The following is a 16235-nucleotide window of genomic DNA, read 5'->3' as shown; positions in this document are numbered from 1 at the left end:
ATTTTTTCTTACCCAATTCTTCAGTTAAAATATAATATACCCATTCAGAAGACATCCCTACAGCTTCAGCAATCTCCCGCACTTTCAGTCGAAGATCCTCCATGGCCATTTTATGCACTTTTGCGAAAAATTCTGGGGTCATAACACATTTTGGCTGTCCACTACGCGGATCATCATCCAAGCTCTCCCGACCAAATTTAAACTCGCTGGTCCACTTGGCAACAGTTGAAAATGAAGGAGCAGAGTCCCCCAGTGTGTTCTGAAAGTCGGCATGAATTTCCTTTGCTTTTATACCTTTCTTTACAAAGTATTTAATCACTGCTCGAATCTCAGTTTTTTTTCCATTGTCACAAATCACTATGCGGGAACAACAACAAAGAGTCGTCACTACCACACTCCTGCAGCTAGAGCACTGACGCGCCACGTGTTCACTCACAAATGATGTGTGATTATTGCGTGGGAACCTCGTTGCTCTAGCACTGACATCTAGCGGCGATTCTGAGAACTTTTCAAACCGTCCTCGTATGTGTTCTTCGTGTAGCACGTAAGTCCAGTTTTGCTTAGGTTGTCCCTTTGGATATTTTTCCGACAACTTCCATTGTGTCAGGCACTCTCGTCACTAATTGATCATTTAAATAATAATCCTGAAACGTGTCTTATCATATAGAGAGGTAAAAAGTGAGAGTTCTCCTCTGCTTAATGCATTATGACACCAGTTTCATTAAGTAGGTAGAAAGACATTTCCTTGAATAATGGAATTGTAATTCGCTAAGGCCTTGCATTTTCAAAACAAATCCTCATTGGCATGACATGAATTTCCTTAAACAACATCATTTTTATTATACAGAATGTCTCAGCTTGAGGTATACAAAAAATGCTTATAATTTAGTACTCTTAAGATGTATGAAATTTTTATTTTGTCCTGCATTGAACAAAGTTGCTCGAAAATATTTCAGACACATTGACAGTTCAGACACCATTTGAAGCTCTACATATACCTGAACAACATTTAAGCTCTTGCTTCATGTGATAAGCATTTCAGGCATTATAAACTTGGCTGCTTCAGTGATATGTTGTTGCAAATCAGCTAGATCTGAGCACTTTACCCTGTGCAGTCAGCATCTTGAATAACAAGAATAAGTTACACAGCTAGATAGATTTATTTGCAAGCTCTTCTCTTACCTTTTCTGCAAATATGTCACTTACAACTTAACGGTGACATAAAATGTTGACAGTCAAATCTCAGAAAGATTGTCGGATCGACTGAACATTTACCTGCAAATACATTGCTTGATAAAAAAAATTGAAGTACCAAGAAGAAGTGGTCAGATATCAATGTAACTTTGTACATGTACACACCATTGATGGGTATGTAAATGATTAAGAGTTGCAGTTCTCTGTGACAGGTAGGATGACCACCAGAGTGCATTAGTGTTGTTACCAGGCTTGGTAGGGTATATAAGGGTCGTAAACAGCATCAGATGTTGAGTGATCACTGTGAAGGGTATGGAGATCCCGCATACTCGTGTGAGACAGCGCTATCAGCACCTGACAAAGTTTGAAAGAGGCCTCATTGTGGGTCTCCATTTGGCCAGCTGTTCGAATCATTTACTATCCAGATCTGTGGAGCATTCGGAGGTGACAGTGGCCTGATGTTGAACTGCATGGGAATGTGAGGGCAGACATGCTCATCGTCAAGGTTTCGGTCGACTGCGTCTGACCACCACAAGGGAGGTTCGCCATATTGTGCACCAAGTACATCGTAACCCCTTCTCATCTGCAGCTGCCATCTGAGAACAAGTATTGGACTCCCTGTAACATTCTATATCATTCTGCACCATTGGTCGGAGACTAGCAGCAGCTGGACTAGGGAATTACCGTCCCATGCGTAGGCTGCCGTTAACACCAAGACACAAATGGCTGCGTTTGGAGTGGTGCCATGACCGGAAGCATGGACTGTTGGAGAATGGTGTCACATCGTGTTCGGCAATAAATTGCGGTTCTGGACTACCCTGGATGACCATTATCTGGGAGTATGGTAGCGACCTGGAGAGAGGTCCCATTCTTCCAATGTCTTGGAGAGGCACAGTGGTGTTACTCCTGGCGGCATGGTGTGGGGTCACGGCTGGAAGTGACTGAGGGAAATCTGGTGGCAAAATGGTACATCACGGACATCCTGCCTCCTCACGTGTTTCCTCACATACGACAGTATCATGGTGCCAGTTTTCAACAGGACAATGCTCGTCCGTACACAGCACACAGCACACATCTCCATGAAATGTCTGCGTGATGTTGGGGTACTCCGTGACCAGCCCCCAGATCTGTTTCCGGTAGAACATGTGTGGAGCCAGCTCAGTCATCAACTCTGTCCCAGTGCCAGTATCCAGGATATCAAGGACCAGTTACAACAGCTGTATGACACCTTACGCAACCGAATTACTGCATGCAGCCAGGCCAGAGAGGGGATGGGCTTGTACTGCGAAGTTCTTAGTAAATTTGACTCGATTTTGTAATCACTGAAATAACATCGCATACCCTCTCAACACGTGTACTTTCATTTCGTTTCCTCCTCCCCTTCTGGGTGCTTAAAATTTTTTGTCTGGCAGTGTATATACTGAACAGTTCTCACAAGAAAAATTAATTCAATTTACTTATAAGCCTCTTTAATTGCATGTATACAGTGGAACCCCTTAACAGGACTGCACATTAAGCAGGAGATAGCGAAGTAAAAGTCATATAGTATAGCATTTTGGTATATTTCACACAAAGTTTCAGCATTTTACAGAAATACTATACTGTACATATGAGTTTCAAAAAGGTTACACAGTTGTACTAACAGTCATAGCTTTAGTAAAACTCATAGATTGATGTTTACCTCAATAATTTCAAGCAATAATTGCCCCTTTTTCCATAACTGTAGCATGATATTGATGATATTATTTTTCCTATTAGTCTCATGAATCATTTGGTTGGTATCCTTCGCCAGCAGTGCACCAACAACCTGCATATCCTCTTCACTGACACGACGGCAGCCTTACTGAGGAATGCAGCCACATGTTAGTGTCTGTCATTTTATTCACCTTGCCACCATTCCGTAAGGCAACGCTGATTCCCCACACGCCTCGTGAAGACCTTGATGACAGTCATGGGCACATTCAATGCTGTTCCTCTATCAAGAGCATCTTGACTACTCACCTTTAGACCGCTAGCTCACAGGGGATGCTCATCTTTGGAGCACAACACATGTGCAGATTGCTGGATGGGAGAGTCCATGTATTGTTAGGTAATGATCTAACATGTGGTATAGGTTCGTTTTCTGGCATATGTACAAAAGTGTTACCTCTATTTAAGTACCAACCCTCATATCTCTTAATGGCTCTCACAATGATACATGCTAATAGGAGCTACTTTCTAGATGTTACTCATAATTGTTCACATTCATAAACCATTTGAAAACCTTCCACTTTTTTTCACAATTATATACAACCATACCTGCTCTATTAGAGCTTTGTTTTCTGCTCTCTGTGAGCTTTGAAGATCCTATTCTCTCCCTGAGGAATGTAGTACATTGCTTGTGATATTTCATTAAGATAATTCAAAGATAGTTCTGCACATTCAATTTTCTGTCCATTATGTTTATGAGAACTAAGTTTCTGTCTCATTTATACCTTTATTTGTGAGTACAAGCATCTCCATTCTTTTAGGTACCTGTAGTGGCTACTGTGATTCAGAAAGTTGCTGCGGATGGTCAACTTTCGATTGAAGTAGAACCTCCTGGTCCTGAACAAGACTTGGGATACGAACAGGAAGTTGAAGCTGAAACTGAAGAAGCTGACGATTCAATGCCAACCCAGAATTGTAAGTGGATTTCTTTTTTAAGTGTTATTTTAGCTAATGCTTTTATTTCTGTATACCGTATTTACTTGCATAAATTTCCCCACACTTTTGGCAAATTTTAACATCAAAGAATGGTGGAAGGGAAATTATGCAAATTTAATTTGATATGTATAATGCCGATGAAATTCCACCACATGTACAGTATGGTCATTCAGTAAATTGCTGGCATACCATGTCCTCCTTAAAAAAGAAAGGCTGTTCCTCTTCATGAATCTCCACTGCCACCCTCTCCTTGCATTATACTGTGAGATTCCAATATTGCTTTTCTCTAGGATCTCCTTCATTCCTAACTGTAGTATTTCCTTTGAAACTGAGTAGATATTATTTCTTAATCCAGTTACATATTTTACAGTTCTTTCCCAATTTCTGGATGCTGGCCTGATTTTGGGCCCTGAAATGATAAAGCTGCCTTCTTGGCGCACTGCAGCTGTTCTTTTTATTTACGTTAGTAGAGTACATGTGATGGCTCTACACAAAACTCACATGTTTGCTGTTATTTTCTGCGAACATGACCACTGTGCATTGTAACTCCCATTTTCCTTACCCATTGCTAACCACTATTCAGTTAAGTATGTAAAAACAATGAGCACAGAGACCGGTATATGTTGTAGACGAATGTGGTCCGCGTACCACTAGGGGTACACAAACTCTACTCTGTTTTCAGTGAGCCGTTCAGAAAAGAGTCGAGTCTGCTCATTTTCAAAAAATCTTGTTTTGATTTAGTGTATTTGTCCATGACTACACAGATTGTATTCATTCTAAAATATGTGTCGGTATGTACCTCCCATTAACTTGGTATGTAAAAATGCTTACTTATGCTTCATTTCTCTTGTTTTAATCTTTTGTTTTGAAATCCACTCATTCACTTCAATGTTTTCAATAGCAGTGTATATAGTAAAATAGTAATTGTTGCATTAATAGTACTCATGTATATATATCGTTGCTAGGCAATGAAAACCTCGTAATTCCACTCACATGCCGGGCTGAGTGCCCCAGACGGTTGAGGCGCTGGCCTTCTGACCCCAACTTGGCAGTTTCGATCCTGGTTCAGTCCGTTGGTATTTGAGGGTGTTAAAATAAGTCAGCACCATGCTGGAAGATTTACTGGCATGTAAAGGAACTCCTGCGGGAATAAATTCCGGCACCTCGATGTCTCCAAATGTAAAGCCAATAACATTATTATTATTATTATTATTATTATTATTATTATTAAGTCTCTCTGGCAGAATTCCAAAAATAATGGTGGTTTAAAAGCGCTTGTGAGGAAGGGTCGTTGACTTATTGTACAATATGTAGGTTCTGCGAGGTTAGGCTTTGTCCCCAGGACCATGTGTGTGTGTCCGGATCAAAATCGAAGTCTTCTTCAGGCTACCATGAGGCAGTGACAGCAAATACATACAAAGACTGGTTTTTATGTCGCCTCTCTCCATTAGAACTTTCCAATCATCATGAGTTTTCCTTTACTGAAATCCCATACCTTTCAGTATCCTGAACGTGGAGGAGGTGGAACCATTATAAGATTCTTTTTCATGAAAGCTGCAGATATTTAATGAGCAGTTGGAAATTCTCCCCATCGTGAGATTCAAAAACAGTCCTACGAACAATATATTTGTCAAAGTCATCGAAGTGTGTGATTCTTTTTTGGAAAATAAATGTGTTTCCTGGGTGTCGAAAATGTTGAAGTACCTGGCAAGTTTGATTTCATGGATTTCTGACATATATGTGACAAAGTGGATTTATTTACACCACCTGCTTTAGTAGTCAGAATTTGACACTTGGAAAAAATCAAGTTTCACTATGAAATCTTCACTGAAGCATTCCTTAAAGAAATTGTACACACAAAATATTATGTACTTCATAGTATCACTTTCTCTCTTCCAACCATGTTACCAGTGCTCTTACTCAGTTTACTAATAAACGTGTTTACTAGAAACTCACACACAATGCAAGATATCACAATACCAATAACATATAAACTCACAACACTTTAACAAGTGCAACATGACTATTCTCACGCTAGAACCCACAAATCACGTGTACGCAAGTCACCATTCATCATTCACGCTCATTGATCTCATAATAATGAACATCCCAGGTAAAATAATAACCTATGTGCAAATCCCTGTGCCATCCTTTCTGGCCCAAGACCCTATATATTCATCCTATTCTCTCATAGACCCAAGTAAAAATGTACATTATTGTCAGAAATACGAAAGACATAAACTTGGATTACTTGAATTATAATGCTAATCAACTACCATGGGATGATATACAGAGTCTAAATGACAGACACTAAAGTAAACTTGTTTAATACAGTGGTAAAGAACTTAAACGACAAACAGTCCCCTAAATGACTAATAAAGTATTCTCATCCTTCATGACCATGGTTAGATGATGAAACCAAATCAATGATGGTATGTCATGACTTGTTATTTCATGTAACCTTAAAAATAAAACGTTAAAGCTTTTTAGTCTGTCGAACAGTAATTATAACACCATTAACCCTATAACATACCAGTAAAAAACACACAAATAACAAACTTGTTATTTTGATGTTCTAAACAAATCCTACATGACACATACTTCGAATTTTACCGAATCGTAAGAATGGATTGCTTGAAATAAATTTCCTGTAACTGTATTAACAGTGAATTCTTACATTAAGTGGAACTTTGAAAGGAGTCCACCTTTTCAATAGAAACCAATATATTGTCATAAGAGAATATAATTACATCCCTAACTGTACATGTTTTGTCCTGATACAGCTCTATGAAGACTAGGTACAATGTCCAAAAATATTTAATGATATACATTAAAAAGAAGTAAATAAAAACATGTCAACACACTGCACTGTATATAAAAAACACTGTTATTCACTGAAAGTCCAGTAATTGTGTTGGAGGTCTAGTTATATTCAGGTTAGAAGTCCCAAATTTAATCTTGATGTTAAAGGTAATGCATAAGGATTTTTTTCATTCTCAATGTGATTTAATTTTGGTGTAAATAAATATCACATGAGATACGTTCACTTCCTTGCATAAAACCACTTTATTGCTGCTATGTCTGTTCCTTAATAACACATTTATACATAATTATACACAACTTTACACTATCAAGGGAAACACACTGAAGCAATTTACTGCCGATTCTGACAAGTACAGATATCAACAAGTCCATAATTAGTTATTCACTTTATCATCACAAGGCAAAACTGACTACCCTCTCACTCAAGTCGATTCTGACAAATACTGATATCGACTCACTCCATCCCACACTCTACATTCTGTTACTGTACTGTCTCACTACTGACTCTAACTGACTCTCTGGTCTCTCGGCCTGTCAGCTCTAAATATGTACTGTTCGGCAAACAGTTTACAAATAATGACTTCTGGAAATATCTTGCAACACTCTAAATGGAATACATCCGAACATACAAGGAATAATCGATCAACCGGCCTCTCGATTGTGGTAGATCAAACACAAATATTCAGTTACCGTTTACAAACACACATCAACATGTCTACAAAATTCCTAATGTTTCTACATGTGTCTGGGTAATGAATCATTACAATAAATTTCCAGAAACCTCCATATATATCAGAATGATGGTGGATTATACCCAATATTCGAATATTACAGTTTTCTACTACACAGATTTTAAAGTTAGACGTAATCACAATACATATTTACATGGTAGTGTCATACTTAGCATTTAATAAAAGATAATTAAAATATATTAACAGTAATAATTGAAGGCTTCACAAGGGTTAGGTTATGCATAGGATGCTGTGCATACGACATTTTAAAAAATAAATGCAGAAGTACTGCTAAGTTGTAACTACAGTTAAAATTGACCAGTATTACATTAAGAGCATTGCATCCGTAAAACTCATAGGTACGGATGGTCACTGATCTCCTCTATATGATTTATTTACAATATCAGATATGATGTTCATATCACTCCATACTATTGGGCTCTCTCATGGCTGAAGCCTGATAAACTTCGGCAGCTACACATTCTAACAATGGTGAAAAATAGCTGCTGTACGTTTTTCTAAATTCACCTTTTTATCATGTTTTTACAACCTATGTACATACCTGTTCGGCCTCACTTCTTTCTGTTCCTGTGCACTGCACAAATAAAGTTAGTAGATAATTTGTGGTAACCAGCAACAGGTTATGGAATCCCTGCCAGCTCAGGTCAAACAAACTAGCTTGTTATTAAAATTTAAGATTGCCTGCCAAGACTACTACCTGCTGAGGAAAGCTGACTGAATGGTTGAAGTATGAATGAGTATACGCCTGAAAATTGGTTAGATAGTTTTAAGAGCATTTTAGTAATAGGACCTATTGAATAATGTTCCATTAGAGCTGTGAGAAAAAACATGTTTGGTTATTTTTTGTTATTATCAATATTTTGTTAGTTGTTTTTGATTTGATTTCATTCTTAGAATTTATTAGGATCATGCACTGCATATTTTCATTCATTGCAGTATTTAGTTTCATTATGTTCTAATTTTCTTTAATTTAAGGTTTCTATATTTTTCACACTCAACTTTGATGATCTTAATTATTAGATATTTATTTTGTCTTAATTTTTAACTTAAATTATGTCATTTTTAATATTAATTTAGTTTATTATTTAAATTAATTTTTAACTCTATTCATATATTTTAGTTTGCACTACTTTAATTATTTTAGTATTTTATTTTACATTGTAAACACACCAGGCAAGTTGGCCATGTGGTTAGGGGCGCGCAGCTGTGAGCTTGAATCCAGGAGACAGTGGGTTTGGGACAAATATTTCAGATTCCCTATGGGAATCAACACCTATATCATCTGATGGCCAAGCGGGCATCAATTTTTGGTAAAGAGACAAAGTCTCTCATAGTGCACTGGCACTGCCGGTGGCTCCAAGTAGCCTACGCAATGACCTCCACAATATGCACTAGCCAGTGTCTTGGTAGGTGTGCTAGGTACCAACTGATGAACCCAACCTAGCACACGAGGGCGAAACGCTGGCAGGAATGAGTTAGCTGGAAAATTTATAATGTCCAATAACAGACCATTTATATTGGTATTATAATTTTGAGCTTCCATTCAGGAGATGTGGATTCAAATCCCTCCTTTGCAAGCCTTGAACATGGTTTCCCATTTTCACACCAGACAAATGCTGTACTTTAACACTTTCAACACTACCATATTTTAACATGGATCCTGGCTGTGAACTGGGTCTTTTTGCTAATTTTTAATGCGTTATTATGGAACAGCGAAACATATTACATGCCTAATTTTTGTATCATATGAAGGTGTCAACCGTCCAAAATGAAGATGTTAATCAACAAGTGAATATCTGAAGTAATTTAATTATACTAGTCTTATGAAAAACATGAAAAAAATAGTAGAGAAAAAATTTTACATCGAGGTTATACCAATAAGCTTGCTCAAACAATAAAAAATAATCATTTAATACGACTACTTAGGCCACAAATAAACACAAATGCAGTGGAATAAAATATTTACCTATTTTAGGAATAGTTTGTTTTCGTATGGTAGTCCTGAAAACATTGGACTATACACAGTCCTTGCACCACCATCTACTCTCTTTTCTGACGCGCTTACCACTTTCCTTCTTGCCCCTGACTGAGCATAGCTTGAAATAACGAGTAGCTTTCACACATATGCAAAATTGTTGCAAAAAACCAATGAATTTTGTGAAGTTTTACTGCAGACCACCGGTGCCACATGGAATTTTCCTTCAGTTTGCCCTGACGTTTCGTTGCCGCAATTGTCGTACCTGCATATCTGTTAGTTTCTGTTTTTATATTTTTGATCACATCGTCACTAAAAAAATTACTGAAACAATCCATTTCGTCACTCCCCGTGCAAAACTGAGTAGAACCAGATGCCGACTGGATGACAGGTGGCTGTAGTTGGTCATCTGTTTCTGACCATTCATCATCAGATTCAGATGATCTAGCAGATGTTCCCGGCACAGGTGAATCATCAGCCTGCGTCTCTTCGTCTAAACAAAAAAGATAAACCCAAATTTCTAAGCGAAGTATTTCTATCGTTTGTATTCGGAGTAAAATAATACAGCTAAACACTTACGTTCCAAAGTGACGTAATAAATAAAAATCTTACCTGAACTATCGCTTGATACATTATCCGGTTCGTAAGCAGGGTCGTCATCACTTTCATCCACCTCTGAACCCGCTTCTCCCGATAAAATATCACTATCATTGAGCCGGTGTGAAGACATGTTTACACATTAACACAGCTGACAGCGTGACAGATTTGGCGCGCGCAGCACACGGCACACCGAGTGCTTCGGTAGAGGTCATGGCAAGGAGAAAATACCCTGTTTATCGTTTCATTTCGAAATTCCTGATAACTGCTGCATTCTAGTGGTCACTAGATGAACTCTTACCTCCAACCAAGTGACGGGAACCGTACGTGATACGTGCAGCTGGATATAAACACACGAGAAAATCACGCCCGTATCATATACGGGCACCGTCCAGAAGCAGGAAAGCAGCGTGTGGACATAGTGTTGAAAGTGTTAATTAAGGCCATGGCCATTATTTTCCACTTCCTTGCCCTTTCCCATTTTTGTGTAGCGGTAAACCTTCAGTGTGGTAGTGCAACTTTAAACCACTGTAAAAAAAATAAAACACCTCAGCAATTTAAAAATTGCAAGTTTTTGGACCAATATTATTATTTTCAAAATGTTACATTGAGGGGTTAATGGTTTCTCCCTTGTGTTATTTGGTGTTGAGAGAAAACTTTGTGCTAATTAGTATGTGCCTTCATCCCTTCTGGCTATATTAATTCACCCTGACACTCTTTCTAACGTCTGTTGCTTGCTTGTTTAGGAATTACAACAATGCAATGTGATCCATTTCAGCACGGGTATCTTCTCAAGAGCTAACACCTCCAAGTCCAAAAGTACAGTATGTACGTGAGGATGGCTCTGTAATCCCAGAGGAAGAAGTGGATGAATTGGGTTCTGTTAACCTTCTAGCTGCCACGGCCTTAGATGTGGCTCAGAAACCAATTGAAACATCAACAGAAGTTTCTCCAGAACAAGGTTAGTAACCATATTTCATGCTGTATCATCAAAGTTTTCCCAGGTTACGTTGCCATTTCTTCACTTATATTAGTCTTTAGGTTTTGTGTTTATTTGTATTTTCTCCATTGCTGACTGTGTGGTTTTAACATTTGAACACATAGTAAAGAAAATATTTTCACTTGCAACAAGTAAAATAATCAAGAACAAGAATGTTGAATAGTATTGTATATTAACCCTTAATTAGTTGCGCACGGTGTCTTTCACTGGATTTGTTCATACACGGTCTTAAAGACCGGGTATGAATATACATTTCCTTCTTAAAAAAGAACTCTACTAAACGTTAAAAAAATCAGCGTACACAAAGTATCATAAACAATAGGGATGACTAAACGCACTTGATAATGGTTTTGGCTTTATGTCCCAGTAACTACTTTTACAGTTTTCGGAGACACTGAGGTGCCGGAATTTCGTCCCATAGGAATTCTTTTATGTGCCAGTAAATATACCGACACGAGGCTGACGTAATTCAAATACCACCAGACTGAGTCGGGATCGAACCTGACAAGTTGGGGTCAGAAGGCCAGCGCCTCAACAATCTCAGCCACTCAGCCCAGCTAAACACACTTGAACTCCGTGTTATACAGGGTGCGCACAAACGATTGGAGCGGTTTCAAAAAATTCCTGTTTGTTTATTACCGTATTTCACGGCATAATCGTCGCACTTTTTATACCAAAATTTTCGAAAAAAATTGTAGGGTGCGACCATTATACGATGAATATTTAATACCAGTATTTGTATTACTCAAAAAATGTATTTATAACTAAATTGTATTTGATACAAATTTAAGATGCACGTAATACTCGCGTTTATACATCAAAATAATTAAAATAGTCTAAAACAAAATTCATAATTTTTCACAACAATTCGGCGAACGTTTTTCCAACCTGAAAATAAAAATGAACGTATTAAGTTAATTTGTCATTAATTTGAGTATTAAAGTTAAAATATTACACTTGCAAAAAATTATCGCTTTGTTGTGAAATGCGGACTTACCGGTACGCAATTTATTCCAAATCTTCGGTGTCGCTATCGCAGGTTTCGCTATCTGATGCGCCGTCCTCGCCTCTGTTAATACCGGTATCAGATTCTTCGTCTCCCTGCCACACTGCGTCATCTTCGGAACCGTCTAGTGCATTCGAAATCCCAGTCCTTTTGAAGCTCTTGGAGACTAGTTCAGGTGGTATAAGATCCCAACTCTTCTTCACCCACGAGCATAACAAGTCCAAGGGTGGACGCCTGATATTTCCGGCGGGCGTCAATTGCTGATCGCCGCTCATCATCCACTCGTTGTAAAATCGACGTAAGTGGTCTTTAAAGGGTTTATTAACACATACATCTAGTGGCTGCAAAGCAGATGTTAGACCACCAGGAATGACTATCTGTCGTGTCTTATTTGTAGTGAGAATTTGCTTCACTTCGTTCACGAGGTGACCTCGGAAACTATCTAAAACAAGCAGAGCTGGTTGTTTTAGTAGTGCACCAGGTCTTCTATTCCACACAGTTTTAACCCAGTCCAGCATGAGTTCTACGTCCATCCAACCCTTTGGTTGCACTCGTACATGAATTCCACGGGGAAACTGTATATTCTTAGGCATCGTTTTCCTCTTGAAAATGATGTAAGGCGGCAACTTTCTCCCGTCAGCTGTAATGGCTAGCATTGCCGTGCATCGCAACTTCTCACTACCGCTGGTTTTCATTAATACACTCCGTGATCCTTTTAGCGCAATAGTGCTGTTGCGAGGCATATCAAAAAAGATTGGAGTCTGATCGGCATTACCGATTTGAGAAAGCAAGTACGAAGTTTCCTTGCGCAAACGTATGACAAATCGGTGAAAATTTACAATCTTGTCCGTGTAATCAGCAGGCAACTTTTGGCTTAGTGTTGTTCTCCTTCGCACTGACAGATTGTGTCATCGCATGAACCCCTTAATCCACCCACGAGTCGCCTTAAACTGAGTTACCGGTATGTTGTGTTTGCGCGCTACCTCCTGTCCCTTAATTTGTAACATTTCATATGATACACTGCAGCCATTGTTACGTATTTCACTGACGTACCTAAACATTTCTTCGTCAATTATAGGAAACTTCCCTGTTTTAGGACCTCTAAACGCGCGTCTAGAAGGGTTTGTGCTTTTTAGCTTGTTTTTTACTTTCCGCCAGTCACGCACCAACTTTTCACTCACAGAAAATTTTCTTTCTGCAGCTCTGTTCCCGTGCTGTTCAGCGAAGGCAATTGCGCTTAGCTTGAAGCCCGCAGAATAGTTTCTATATTTACCCATAATCGCTTATAAATGCTTCACACGTTAATGTTTTGTGATATAAATGACTTTCCGTAATTGTTCACTATTAAAACAAATTATTTCTGCAAACACCCAAAACACAAATTAAAAACAAATTCTCACGCACACATGTCTACAGTAATCACGTAAATCTGAAACAAATAAATGCATCTGTGATCTGTCCATTCCAGAGCAGCCAATACTGTTAGGCAGCAAGGAAGCATGCAACAATTTATCAGTTTAGCTCGTTGGTTGCGACACACTACTGCGCTTGCGCAAAGCTCGCAAACCGGAGCTCTAGCTAGCGCAGTGTAGATCTACTGTATAGTTGACTGTATTCCGAGACGTCAGTAACAAACATTCATTGTTTTCAATTTCTTTTAAACATACGGTAATTAGGTTAATATTTCTTCCCAGTTATTGATGATTTTACATCTACTGACGAGTTTATAAAATAAAACTTTAATAGCATTGGATAATAATTATCTTGACTGCTTGGATAAAAGTTTTCATCCCATGCCCGGACACTTATGACGTAGTAGTAAGATAAGAGTCTAGCGATGACAACTGAGACATCGTAAATAATTCGGCTGAATAATTCCGTGGAAATCTGCGTTATCGTCTTGGATTTCACTTCGTGCGCAATAACACAGGAGCCGGCCCCATGGTGTGGGGGTAGCGTGCTTGCCTCTTACACGGAGGCCTCGGGTTCAATTCACGGCCGGGTCAGGGAATTTTACCTGTATCTGAGGGCTGGTTCGAGGTCCATTCAACCTACCTAGCCGGTATTTCCTGGCGACGTTGCCGATAAGCGATAACTTATAGCCTTACGTATTTCAAATGGGAACTCATAATATGTAGGTGGTGAATAAATAGTACACTGTCTCGCGACCACGTTGTCAAACTGCCGATAGCCTAACGGTAAGCATAATATGTAGGTGGTGAATAAATAGTACACTGTCTCGCGACCACGTTGTCTAACTGCCGATAGTCTACCGGTAAGCCATGCGTCGTACATATACCGGTATTATTTATTTATACGTTGTGCAACATGTCGCAAACGTGACTGTGTTGCCAAATTGCCCATAAACCATACACGTATTTAAATTGCGCATTCATGTGCAACTTACGTTGCAGTTCCATTTACCTTTTAACCAGATTAGTGAACAAAATTTGGACGTGCGATGATTATGTAATTAAAGGTTTAAAGTCCGATTTTTGTATTGAAAATAAAGGATGCGACGATTACGCGGTGGCGACGATTATGCCGTTAAATACGGTATTTGTCGTAACATTAAAAAATTATTTAGACAGACAGAAAAACTCACAAAGTTTTTTATGAGCCTACAAGTGCTCGATATGTGCTCCATGAGTGACTCTACACACATCAACTCTATAGTCAATTTCGCCCACAACCGACATAGAATGTCGTCAATTTGACCAAAGGCGTTGATGATGCGGGCCCGCAGTTCTGTTAGATCAGCCGGTAATGGTGGCGTAAAAACTGCGTCTTTCACATAACCCCATAAGAAGAAGTCGCAAGGGGTTAAGTCAGGAGAGTGTGAAGGCCGTGACATGAGGGCGTGATCTTCATTCCCGATACGACCGATCCATCTTTCTGGATCAATATGTAAATGAAGTGGAGCACCATCCTGTTGGTAGATGAAGTTCATGCTATCGGTCTCAAACTGTGGAATGAGCCAATTCTCCAGCATATCAAGGTAGATGTGCCCTCTAATGGATTTTTCGGGACCGTAAACTTTAAATTTCGAGATGGCACAGAAAACATTGAGGTTGGGAGAATCGCGAACATGCTGTACACAGGTACGGGGATTTTCAGTCCCCCAAATTAGTACATTGTGCCTGTTAACTTTACCACTGGGAAAAAATGCTGCCTCATCACTGAAGACAAGGTTGTCACAAAATTCATCTTCCATACGCTCCTGAAAACTTGTACAAAACTCAGAGCGGTTCACTTTGTCAGCTGGCGACAATGCTTGAAGTAGATGCAAACAGTAAGGGCGCATCTGCAATCTTTTCCTTACGAATTTCCAAACGGTCGAACGTGGCATGTTCATTTCCCTGCTCGCTCGACGAGTTGACTTTTGCGGGCTACGTTCAAAACTGCGTCGCACACGTTCAACCGTTTCTTGAGGCACACTAGGCCGGCCTGTTGATTTTCCCTTGCACAGACATCCTGTGGTTTTGAACTGTTCATACCATCGGCGAATGGAGTTGGCACTGGGTGGATCTTTCCGATACTTTGTTCTAAAGTTTCATCACACGGTTGTCACAAATTGGCTGGAATGAAATTCCCATTCCAAAGTGATCAAATCTTTAAACATTTGTTAATATCTTCACTTTCATTTTGTACTTTGACCAACAAACACATAACTTGTTTATATTCTTTTAAGCATTATATTTTTACTTCATCCTATTTATGTCACTTATTACTAAGGGTCTATTATATGTACTACATATTTGTATATCTTTGTTCATACGACCTGTTTCAGATGATGATGGTGTCCATAGACACCAAAACTGGTACTGAATAAAAAATATTGTGATCATATTAACAGCATATTATGTATTGAAAAAAGGTGGATCAAATTGCCTTCTATTGTATGTTATCTTCTTTCAATACGGAGCAGATATGAAGTTTTTAATGTTGAATCAGTGAACTTTCTACAGCCATCCCAGACATTTCTAGGTCTTCTCTATACACAGTTGTGACTCATCACTTAGGATACCAGAAACTTTGTTCACGTTGGGTCCCCAGAATGTTGACTGACGACCACAAAACTTGGCGAACGGCATCAGCTGTAATATTTCTCACGTGTTACCATACTAAGGGGGGAGAATTATTGAAGTCTATTGTTACCCGTGATGAAACATGGGTCCTGTATGACACTCCAGAAACCAAAGA

General features: G+C 39.0%; 1 protein-coding gene across 3 annotated transcripts in view; it reads left to right on the top strand.

Moving 5' to 3' along the window:
- LOC136862994 (uncharacterized) overlaps nt 1-16235 on the top strand; it is a 319777-nt gene that overhangs the window by 260148 nt on the left and 43394 nt on the right. For all 3 annotated transcript variants that reach the window (XM_067139304.2, XM_067139303.2, XM_067139302.2), the window contains exons 12-13: nt 3705-3858; nt 10805-10987. In XM_067139304.2, coding sequence (XP_066995405.1) covers nt 3705-3858; nt 10805-10987 — 337 coding nt within the window. The remainder of the gene's footprint in view (nt 1-3704; nt 3859-10804; nt 10988-16235) is intronic.

This window comes from Anabrus simplex, chromosome 2, assembly GCF_040414725.1.
Source record: "Anabrus simplex isolate iqAnaSimp1 chromosome 2, ASM4041472v1, whole genome shotgun sequence".
Classification (NCBI taxonomy): Eukaryota; Metazoa; Arthropoda; class Insecta; order Orthoptera; family Tettigoniidae; genus Anabrus; species Anabrus simplex.
This window is presented reverse-complemented; position numbering and strand designations above follow the sequence as displayed.